Source organism: Melanerpes formicivorus, unplaced genomic scaffold, assembly GCF_026170545.1.
Source record: "Melanerpes formicivorus ecotype bairdi unplaced genomic scaffold, bMelFor1.0.p_v2 SCAF_134, whole genome shotgun sequence".
In the NCBI taxonomy this organism is placed as follows: domain Eukaryota; kingdom Metazoa; phylum Chordata; class Aves; order Piciformes; family Picidae; genus Melanerpes; species Melanerpes formicivorus.
In genome coordinates this window covers 1,057,126-1,068,146 of record NW_027142486.1, presented here as the reverse complement: position 1 = coordinate 1,068,146, position 11,021 = coordinate 1,057,126, and the positions used below count along the sequence as shown (strand labels likewise).

Genomic DNA, 11,021 nt, shown 5'->3' with positions numbered 1-11,021 from the left:
TCTGTGCATGTGCAGGGCAGCAGCCAATGAGGAGGCAGCCATGGGGGCAGCGGTGGTCCCTGCTCGGCACAGCGGTGCCAAACCTGGGCAGGTTGTGTGCCCAGGCTCGCTCCTGCCTCCTTCCTTTGGCTATGTGGAGCCAAAATCCCCCAGGCCAGAAGGGAGAGGGAAAGGGCTTTGAGCACAGCGTGTAGAGAACTGCTGGAGAGAGTCCCATGGGGGCTTAAAGGGTGCTGAGGGACCTGGAACACCTGTGTGAGGAGGAAAGGCTGAGAGCCCTGGGGCTGTTTGGCCTGGAGAAGAGCAGCCTGAGAGGGCAGCTGATCAAAGCTGATCAATATCTGAGGGGTGGGGGGCAAGAGGAAGGGGTCAGGCTCTTGTCAGTGGAGCCCTGTGATAGGACAAGAGGCAAGGGACACAAACTGGAACCCAGGAGGTTCCACCTCACCAGGAGGAGAAACTTCCTTGGTGTGAGGCTGCTGGAACCCTGGAGCAGGCTGCCCAGAGAGGTTGTGGAGTCTCCTTCCCTGGAGAGATTCCATACCTGCCTGGATGTGTTCCTGTGTGAGCTGCCCTTGGTGACCCTGCTTTGGCAGAGAGAGTCCCTTCCAACCCCTACCATCCCGTGGTTCCCAAGCCTCCCTGTGACTGCAAAAGCTGAGCAGGGCTCAGAGCAAAGTGAGGCTCTGTTGGTCCCAGCTCTGTGACATCATCACAAGGACCTTCTGCTTCTGAAAGCTAAACTGGAGCTCCAAACCCACCCTTGGCACACTCCCTGCCATGGCCTGGAGGGTTAATGGCAGCCTCTGGTTGACCTCCTGTGCTGAGGGGGACATTCCAGGTGGAGTTCAGGATTTCTGAGCCTCTCTGAATCCTCCTGGGTGGCTTCTGGGGGTGGCTGCAGAGGGAAGGTTTCAGCTGGGAGCACCAATCGCTGCCGAGTCCTGCACTGTCCATGTAGGCACAGCGTCCCCTGCCCTGCACATCCAACCTGCAGCAGAGAGAAGGGAGACCCTGAGGAGGGGAGGCAGACACCTCCAAGGTGGGAGGGAAGCCTCCAAGCTTGAGAATTAGCCTCCAAGGTGGGCAAAGAAACCTCCAAGGAGGAGGAGAAAGCCTCCAAGGGGTGGAAAGAAGAATCTAGGGTTGGGATGAAGCCTCTAAGGGGAGGAGGAAGCCTCCAAGGGTGGGGAAGAAGCCTACAAGGTGCTGTGGAAGCCTCCAAGGGGGAGAGAGAAGCCTCCAATTGATGGAAAGAATCCACCAAGGTGGGGAGGGAAGCTTCCAAGGGAAGCCAACGAGTTGAAGGTTCCCAGTGCTGCAAGGAGCAGGGACCACCCTGCCCAGCTTCCCCCAGAGCAAAAGCTCCTCAAGGGAGGGAATATTTTCAGTGTCTTGGTCCCAGGAGATTCCCTCAAGCTCTACCAGGTCTCAGGAGTTTTCACCTAGGGATGTCCTCACTGCCCTGCCAGCATCTTCACCCCACAGGTCCACGGGCTGTGGGCCGAGCGCTGTAGCTCAGGCAAGGGAAATGGAGTTTGATTGCTTCCCCCCTCTCCAAACTGCTCTACAGATGTCTTCTGCTCCCCAACTCCTGCCCCAGCTCAGCCCAGGGCATGGTTGTGTCCTCCAGAAGCACACAGGACGTACAGGTTGGTGAGGAGAGAGCCATTGAGCCACTGCCAAGGTCCAGAACCTTCCCTTCGGAGGCCGACCCAGTAGTGTGCGGAGCTGCCACAGCGCCACAGGAGACGCTGGAGGGGGAAAGAGAACCAAGGGTGACCTTTAGCTCCATGCCATGGCCTCCATGGGAGCCCTGCATCTGCTGCCCAGTGAAGGGGAGGCTCCTTCCCCCCCTTCTTCCTCCCTCCCACTCTAGAGGCTTCTTTTTCCACTCTCCCATCTTGGAAGCTTCTTTCCCCACCCCCCTTGGAGGCTTCTTTCCCCACCCCCATTGGAGGCTTCTTTCCCCACCCCCTTGGAGGCTTCTTTCCCCACCCCCCTTGGAGGCTTCTTTCCCCACCCCCTTTGGAGGCTTCTTTCCCCACCCCCCTTGGAAGCTTCTTTCCCCACCCCCCTTGGAGGCTTCTTTCCCCACCCCCTTGGAGGCTTCTTTCCACACCCCCTTGGAGGCTTCTTTCCCCACCCCCCTTGGAGGCTTCTTTCCCCACCCCCTTTGGAGGCTTCTTTCCCCACCCCCTTTGGAGGCTTCTTTCCCCACTCCCCTTTGGAGGCTTCTTTCCCCACACCCCTTGGAAACTTCTTTCCCCACCCCCTTTGGAGGCTTCTTTCCCCACCCCCCTTGGAGGCTTCTTTCCCCACCCCCTTGGAGGCTTCTTTCCCCACCCCCTTTGGAGGCTTCTTTCCCCACCCCCCTTGGAGGCTTCTTTCCCCACCCCCTTGGAGGCTTCTTTCCCCACCCCCCTTGGAGGCTTCTTTTTCCACCCCCCCTTGGAGGCTTCCCACACAGAAGTCCCTCAGGGGTCTCTCATTTACCAGCTCCTCCCAGGTGTCGATGGTGGCCAGCTGGGCTCCAAGAGCAAGGCAGGAGATCTGACTCCTGTTCCAGTCAGCTTTGTCCTCCATGAAGTAAAAGCACTTCTGCCTGTACCCAATGCCGTTGCCCAGGCAGCTGGGAAGGGTGGGAGAGGGGCAGGAGGGGCAGGAGGGGCAGGATGGACACCTCTTGGCTGCAGAGAAGCAGAACAAGTCCTGCTGACTTCTGCTGTTAGCTTCTCTCCAGGGGAGAAGGCTTTGGTGGTAGAGCCACAGAATCAGGGAGGTTGGAGAAGAACCTCTAAGATCATCGAGTCCAAGCATCGACCCAGCACCTCCATGAGCACAATCATGGAGTCAGTAAGGGTGGAGAAGGCCTCTGAGTGGGGGTGGGCACCTCCCTCCTCTGGTGGGCACCTCCCTCCTCTGGTGGGCACCTCCACCCTCAGCCACTCACCTGCCAGTGCGATGATGGCGAGCAGCAAGGCGGCGATGACCACGGTGACCCCGATGGGGACCTTCTTGTCTTGGATGCACTTGAGGCTAAAGCCTGAGGACAGAGCACGTGGGAGGAGCTTGGCCAGCAAACCCAAGGGCACCCCAAGCTCCCTGCAGCTCTTGCAGGCCTCCATGGGTTCCATCAACACCCATGGGTGCCTTCGACACCTTCCCACATCCCCTTCCTCTGCCTTGCAGGCATGGCAGGAGGGGAAGCAGAATCCTGGAATGGGTTTGGTTGGAAGAGACCTTGGAGATGATGGAGTCCAAGCCTCCCCCCAGCACTGCCAGGTCACCACCAAACCATGGCCCTCAGCACCACATCTCCACTGCTTTGAAACCCCTCCACGGATGGGGACTCTACCACTGGCCTGGGCAGCCTGGGCCAGGCCTGGAGAAGCCTCAGGGGGCAGAAATTGTTCCTCATGTGCAACCTCAACCTCCCCTGGGGCAACTCGAGGCCATTTTGTCTTGGGAGAAGAGACCAACCCCCACCTGGCTCCAGCCTCCTGTCAGGGAGTTGTAGAGAGCCACAAGGTCTCTCCTCAGCCTCTTTCTCTCCAGGCTGAACAACCTCAGTTCCCTCAGCTGCTCCTCACAAGGTCTCCAGACCCTTCCTTGTGCTCCAGACCCTTCTCTAGACCTTTCTCCTTGTTCTCCAGGCTCTTCCCCAGCTTTGTTGCCCTTCTCTGCACCTGCTCCAGCCCCTCAAGGTCCTTCTTGGAGCCAGCACTCAAGGTGTGGCCTCACCAGTGCCCAGTCCATGGGGACAATCCTGCTCCTCCTTTCCCACTTCAGGGGGATTTCAGTTCCCATCCCCACTCCAGCACCCTCAGCTCACCCCCTGTGGTGCTGGATGTCCCTTCAGAGCCACCCAAGCTACGTTCCTCAGCCCAAAGCATGGAAAGCAGCTCCTCCCCTCCCCCCCCATGCAGGGCAGCTCTGAAAGCCTCTGGGAAAGGGGATGGTGCTCACCTACCTGTGTCACCCACAGCTTCTGCCATCCCTGCTGCTGCAGAGGGGACAGCAGCACCCTGCAGGACCAAGGACGTCCCTCAGCCCCAGCAGCAAGGAGCTGAGCAGGGTCTGGAACACCCCCAAACCACAGCCAGGCCCTTCTCTGCCACAGGGCTTTGCCAGGATGCTCCTGAGGTCACCAGAAGAGCCAAAAAGCTCAGGATCCTCCCCAAAACTCAGTGCTGCTCCTCACAGAACTTCTTCCCAAGCCTTCCTCGGAGCTCTTCTGGCCACGTCCCAGCCTCACTCAGTGCTTCTCCAAGCCTCCCACCCCTGCCTGCTCCCATTCTGTTGCTGAGGCTTTTTCTGCATTCTTGGAGTTTTTGCCCTTTTCCTGCTCTCAGCCTTTTCCCAGGGCTCCCAGCAAGGCCCTGGAGTCCTGCTGGACAAGAAGTCCTCTGTGACTCAGCAAGGTGGCCAAGAAGGTCAATGTTCTCCTGGGGTGCATGAAGAGTGTGGCCAGCAGGTCAAGGGAGGTTCTCCTGCCCCTCTGCTCTGCCCTGCTGAGGCCAGCTCTGGAGTCTGGCATCCAGCTCTGGGCTCCCCAGTTCAAGAGGGACAGGGAACTGCTGGAGGGAGTCCCATGGGGGCTATGAGGATGATGAAGGGCTTGGAACAGCTCTGAGAGGAGGGAAGGCTGAGGAGCCCTGGGGCTGTTTGGCCTGGAGAAGAGCAGCCTGGGAGGGGAGCTGATCAAAGCTGATCAATATCTGAAGGGTGGGGGGCAAGAGGTTGGGGCCAGGCTCTTGTCAGTGGTGCCCTGTGACAGGACAAGTGGCAGTGGACACAGACTGGAACCCAGGAGGTTCCACCTCTGCCTGAGGAGAAACTTCTCTGGTGTGAGGGTTCAGAGCCCTGGAGCAGGCTGCCCAGAGAGGTTGTGGAGTCTCCTTCCCTGGAGGTTCCAAACCTGCCTGGATGTGCTCCTGTGTGACCTGCCCTGGCTGGCCCTGCTTTGGCAGGGGGCTTGGACTCAATGACCTCCAGAGGTCCCTTCCAAGCTCACCATGCTGTGATGATCTGAGCTTGTGTGGGGAGCAGAGAGCCTGAAGCAGAAGCTGAGGAGGGGGAAATGATTTTGCTGTAAAACTGGGAGAATTTGGGCAACAAGGAAGCCATCAGCAAAGGGGAGGGGGGGGATGGGGCAGGCCATAGGGGCTCTGCCTTCCCCTGTGGGACAGCAACCACCAAAGCCAAGCTGAGGAGGTCCAAGTGCCCGCGGGGGGGCGCTGCCAGCTGCCTGCCAGGGGGAATAGTTCACCCCAAAGCCACCACACTTGGGAACCTCTTCTCTGCCTCAGCCCTGGGGCTGGGGGCCCAGGCCTCAGCCCTCCCTCCAAGGGCCACCTGGGTACTCCCTGGCTCATCTTCAGCTGCTGGCACCAACCCCCCCCAGGTCCTTTCCTGCTGGGCAGTTCTCAGCCACTCTGCCCCAGCCTGAAGGGTTCCTGGGGTTGGTGTGAGCCAAGTGCAGGACCCAGCACTTGGCCTTGGTGAACCTCATCCCATTGATCCATCCTGGCCAGCTCCCTGCAGAGCCTTCCTACCTTGGAGCAGATCAACAACCACCCAACGTGGAGGCACTGCAGGGGTGGTGGCTTTGGGCAACTGGAGCTGTTTAGTGTGGAGAAAAGCAGCCTGAGGGGAGACCTTCTGGCTCTCTACAACTCCCTGAAAGGAGGCTGGAGCCAGGGGAGAGTCATTGCCTCCTCCCAGGGAACAAGGTCTAGGACCAGAGGAAATGGCCTCAAGTGCCCCCAGGGAGGTTTAGGTTGGACCTCAGAAGAAACTTCTTCCCTGGAGGGCTCTCAAGCACTGGAACAGGCTCCCCAGGGAGGGGGCTGAGTCCCCATCCCTGGAGGGGTTTCAGAGCCACAGGGATGCGGTGCTGAGGGCCATGGGTTAGCAGCAGCCCTGGCAGAGGCAGATGATGGTTGGACTGGCTGAGCACTGGAGGTGTCCAGGCAAGGTGCAGACAGGGTGCTGGGGCCGTGCTTGAGTGGCCATGGGTGGTGCTGGCTGGAGGCTTGGCCTGGATGATCCCAAAGGTGTTTGCCAAGGGAAGGATTCCATGGCTCCATGACTCCAAGGCAAGGCTAAAGAAGCCATCCTGGGACACTTTATTGGGCAGAGCTGCAGCAGTCCAGGGCCAGTGTGGAACGGCCCTGGAGAGCCCCCAGCTGCTGAGCAGCCACAGCCGAGCTGGGCTGGGCCACAGGGGCCGAGCCCGGGGGGCAGTGTGGGGCCGTGGGGCTGCAGCACAGGGTGGTGCCAGGCAGAGGGCAGCCAGTGGCCGAGCAGGGGGGCAGGGGCAGGAGCTGCTTCAGGAGCCCTAAGGGGAGAGAAGAATCCCAGAGTCACAGAGTGGTGGGGGGCAGGGGCACCTCTGGAGAGCATCGAGTCCAACCCCCACCCAGAGGCCAGCACCCAGCAGCACAATGGCCGGGGGGGGGGGGGTTGGAAAGCCTCCAGAGGTGCAGCCTCCAGCACCTCTCTGGGCAGAGAGAGGCCCCCAGCTGCTGTCCCCTCCCCCCAGCTCACCTTGCTGCGCAGGTGGAGGCAGAGCCCCAGGCCCAGGCAGAGGAGCCCCAGCACCAAGCCCCCCACCCCTGTCAGCATCTTGCTGCGGCCGGGCTCTGCCGGCAGCTCTGTGGGGAGGAGAGTGGGGAGGGGGCTGAGGGCTGAAGTCAAGGCAGAGCCCATCCACCACCCTCCCTCTGCAGCCCCACAGCTCCCATCCACCACCCTCCCTCTGCAGCCCCACAGCTCCCATCCACCACCCTCCCTCTGCAGCCCCACAGCTCCCATCCACCACCCTCCCCCTCCAGCCCCACAGCTCCCATCCACCACCCTCCCCCTCCAGCCCCACAGCTCCCATCCACCACCCTCCCTCTGCAGCCCCACAGCTCCCATCCACCACCCTCCCTCAGCAGCCCCACAGCTCCCATCCACCACCCTCCCTCAGCAGCCCCACAGCTCCCATCCACCACCCTCCCTCTGCAGCCCCACAGCTCCCATCCACCCCCCTCCCTCTGCAGCCCCACAGCTCCCATCCACCACCCTCCCTCAGCAGCCCCACAGCTCCCATCCACCACCCTCCCCCTCCAGCCCCACAGCTCCCATCCACCACCCTCCCTCGGCAGCCCCACAGCTCCCATCCACCACCCTCCCTCTGCAGCCCCACAGCTCCCATCCACCACCCTCCCTCTGCAGCCCCACAGCTCCCATCCACCACCCTCCCTCGGCAGCCCCACAGCTCCCATCCACCACCCTCCCCCTCCAGCCCCACAGCTCCCATCCACCACCCTCCCTCTCCAGCCCCACAGCTCCCATCCACCACCCTCCCCCTCCAGCCCCACAGCTCCCATCCACCACCCTCCCTCTGCAGCCCCACAGCTCCCATCCACCACCCTCCCTCTGCAGCCCCACAGCTCCCATCCACCACCCTCCCTCTGCAGCCCCACAGCTCCCATCCACCACCCCCCCTCTGCAGCCCCACAGCTCCCATCCACCACCCTCCCTCTGCAGCCCCACAGCTCCCATCCACCACCCTCCCTCTGCAGCCCCACAGCTCCCATCCACCACCCTCCCTCTGCAGCCCCACAGCTCCCATCCACCACCCTCCCTCGGCAGCCCCACAGCTCCCATCCACCACCCCCCCTCTGCAGCCCCACAGCTCCCATCCACCACCCTCCCTCTGCAGCCCCACAGCTCCCATCCACCACCCTCCCTCTGCAGCCCCACAGCTCCCATCCACCACCCTCCCTCTGCAGCCCCACAGCTCCCAAGCTTCCCCAGCAGGGCTCCATGGGAGATGGGGACCCCACAAGCACCTTGTGCCCCCCAGCTGCCCCAGGCTGCCCCGGGGCCAGGGCAGGGCCTTACCCCAGCGCTGGCTGATGGGGTGCTGCAGGCTGCTGTGCTCCACCTGGCACAGGTAGGTGTCCCCAGGCTGCGGGCTGCTTTCCAGCAGCACCAGCACCTGGTAGGTCCAGTCCCCGTTGGGCAGCACCTCCGTGGACACCAGGCTCTCCGTCTCCTCCTGCCCGTTCCTGAACCACTTCACCTCCACCTCCGCGGGGTAGAAATCCATCACGGCACAAACCAGCCTGGGGCTCTGGGGCAGGGAGCTCGACTGCACAAGGTGGATCTGCACCCGGGGCTGCACTGGGGGAGAGCCAGAGCCGACAGGGAAGGGGCTGACAGAGACCAGGCAGGGGCCACCCTGCCCCCCAGCCCGGCCCGGGGCTGGCCCCGGTGTCCCCGTGCAGGACGGGACATGCCCAGGGACTCGCTAAGTCCTGTGAGGCACAGCCGTGCTCTGCCCTCCTGCCAGCCCAGGGCATCTTCTCTGTGCCCAGCAAGAGCCACAGCCTGGGGGGCAAGAGGCTGGGGCCAGGCTCTTCTCTCTGCAGCCACACAAAGGACAAGGGGCCACAGGCACAAAGGGCCACCCAGCAGCTTCCATCACAAGAACCTTCTCGCCTTGGAGGGTTCCGAGCCCTGGAGCAGGCTGCCCACAGAGGCTGTGGAGTCTCCTTCTCTGGAGAGATTCCAGGGCTTGGCTTGTGCCCGGTGCCCCGGGAAAGGTCCTGCCACGCTCTCACCTCTCCTCTCCACGGCGAATGAGGTCACTGCCTTGTAGTTGCTCCGGCAGAAGGTGTCCACCTCAGCTCGTTTCTGCTCCAGGAACTCCGGCAGGCTGTTCAAGTGCTGCGCTTGGCGCTCGCCCAGGGGGGTGTCGGCCACGAAGATCCCCAGGTCGCTGTCGAAGTGCACATACTGCTCCCGGTTGTGGATGTAGCTGTCCACAAACCTGACCCGCTCGGAGCCGTTGAGGAACTGACACTCAGCCTTTTCCATCTCCAGGAAAACCCCTGCGTGGGTAGGGGCCAGGGCAGGGCAGGGCAGCGAGGCACCGTGGAGCCCCCTCCCCGTCTCCACTCTCGCCCCCTCCCCAGTGCCACGCAGCTGCCACAGGACCGCTGCGGGGATCCTGACCCCGAGGGGACTCCGTGGCTCAGCCTGGGCACTGCGGAGAGCCAGGGAGGGGGCAGGGAGGAGGGACTGGCACCCAGGAGTGGGGGGCAGGACGGCACAGCAGAGCCCAGCGCCTCCCAGGGCACCTGTGGCACCCAAGCCCAGCAATCTGCTCCCCGTGCCCAACTCTGAGCCCACCTGAGAGCTTCTCAGCACCAGCCGGGTGGGCTCCCAGCACCACCGGTGCCACCAGCAGGGTCACAGCTCCCAGCACCGCAGCAGGCTCCATGGCTGAGGGAGCTGCGGCTGCACAGGTGCTGGGACCGCTGAGTGCGTTGGACTCTGTCCCTGTAGGCTTTCGCTCCAGCCCTGCCCAGGGATGGCACTGGGAGCCCCAGCACGGCCAGTAAGGAGCGGGGCTGGGCAGCGCCAGCAGTCACCAGGCAGAGCCGAGCCCCGCAGGGCTCCCAGCGCCGCTTCTGCCCCGGCCGGAGCAGTGTCCCCAGGGAGGGGGCTGCTGGCCCCAGCAGCTCTGGGGCTCCCCGGCCTGGGCAGCCCCCACTTGCCCCCTGCCCACAGCCCTCTGCAGGGCCGTGCGCGGCCCAAGGGCATCGCTGCCCCCTTGGCAGCCTGCTTCCCATTGGGGGGACCCCGGGTGGGGCAGAGCGCAGAGGGCCCGCCCAGCCCTGTGCAGATTAGCCAATCAGCGTGCAGAGTCTGGGGGTGGCGGGCGAGGCAGCCAATGGCGCAGAGGGGCGGTGCCTTCTCGCCAGGCCCTGCCTCCGCTCTGCGCTCCGAGGGCTGCGAGCCGCGGAGGAGCATCTGCGAGGGGCAGCAGGGAGGGAAAGGCTCTGGGGTGAGCGGAGCCCAGAGCGGCTGTGGGCTGCGCTCCTCTGCCTGCAGCCAGCCAGGGCCCCCTGGGTAAGGAGAAGGCCTTGGAACGAGGGAGCAGAGCTGGGCAGTGCCCGGAGGGGCCGAGCCGCTGCTGGGGGCAGGGCTGTGCTGTTGCCTGGGTTGGCTGCCGCCGGCTCTGCTCCTGCCTGTGGGAGGAGGAGGAGCAGGAGGAGAAGGAGGATGAGGAGGGGAGGGGAGGGGAGGGGAGGGGAGGGGAGGTATGAGCGGAGCTGCTGTCTCGGGGCCTCGCTGGCTGTGCCCAGCAGGGAGTGGAAATGGTGAGCGAGGGCTGCCGCGGCCGCGTGGGGCTGCAGGGTTCAGGTTGGTCCCGGGCGGTGTTCGTGGGTCGGGCAGAGCCCCGGACCCCTGGGGCCGTGCCGGAGGCTGGCGCGGGGCTGGCAGCAGGGCTGAGCCTTATTTGTAGAGCATGAACCCGCCGAAGAAGTCCAGGTTTGGAAAGCTGCCGAGGGAGGAGGTGGAGAGCAGCTGGAGAGTGATGCTGCATCTGGAGCAGCTGTGCTGCCGAGCTGCTGCTGGACACAAGGCAGCTCCTTTGCTGTTCTTGTTTGCCCTTTTCTTGGGCATTTAGAATAAAACCTTTATTTAGAATAAACCAAACCAGGTTGGAAGAGACCTTCAAGATCATCGTGTCCAACCCATCAACCAATCCAGCCCTCCCAATCAACTAACCCATGGCACCAAGCACCCCAGCAAGTCTCCTCCTGAACACCTCCAATGATGGCGACTCCACCACCTCCTTGGGCAGCCCATTCCAATGGGCAATCACTCTCTCTATATAGAACTTCTTCCTACCATCCAACCTGAACCTCCCCTGGTGCAGCCTGAGACTGTGTCCTCTTGTTCTGGTACTGGCTGCCTGGGAGAAGAGACCATCATCCTTCTGTCTACAACCTCCCTTCAGGTAGTTGTAGACAGCAATAAGGTCACCCCTGAGTCTCCTCTTCTCCAGGCTAAGCAACCCCAGCTCCCTCAGCCTCTCCTCACAGGGCTGTGTTCCAAGACCCTCACCAACTTTGTTGCTCTTCTCTGGACTCGTTCCAGCAAGTCAACCTCCTTCCTAAACTGAGGGGCCCAGAACTGGACACAGTACTCGAGGTGTGGCCTAACCAGTGCAG

At 62.8% G+C, this 11,021-nt stretch overlaps 2 protein-coding genes across 2 annotated transcripts; both read right to left on the bottom strand.

Moving 5' to 3' along the window:
- LOC137456692 (C-type lectin domain family 2 member E-like) lies at positions 1-3,998 on the bottom strand. The gene is made up of 5 exons (XM_068168253.1): positions 3,974-3,998; positions 2,954-3,046; positions 2,497-2,690; positions 1,651-1,754; positions 1-991 (listed from the first exon to the last, which is right to left on the bottom strand). Exons 1-5 carry the CDS (start codon positions 3,996-3,998, stop codon positions 739-741), a joined length of 669 nt encoding a protein of 222 aa, XP_068024354.1. The 3' UTR covers positions 1-738.
- Positions 3,999-5,953: 1,955 nt separating this feature from the next.
- Positions 5,954-9,630, bottom strand: LOC137456630 (class II histocompatibility antigen, B-L beta chain-like). The gene is made up of 5 exons (XM_068168161.1): positions 9,190-9,630; positions 8,619-8,888; positions 7,897-8,178; positions 6,553-6,659; positions 5,954-6,343 (listed from the first exon to the last, which is right to left on the bottom strand). Exons 1-5 carry the CDS (start codon positions 9,278-9,280, stop codon positions 6,335-6,337), a joined length of 759 nt encoding a protein of 252 aa, XP_068024262.1. The 5' UTR covers positions 9,281-9,630; the 3' UTR covers positions 5,954-6,334.
- Positions 9,631-11,021: the final 1,391 nt, after the last annotated feature.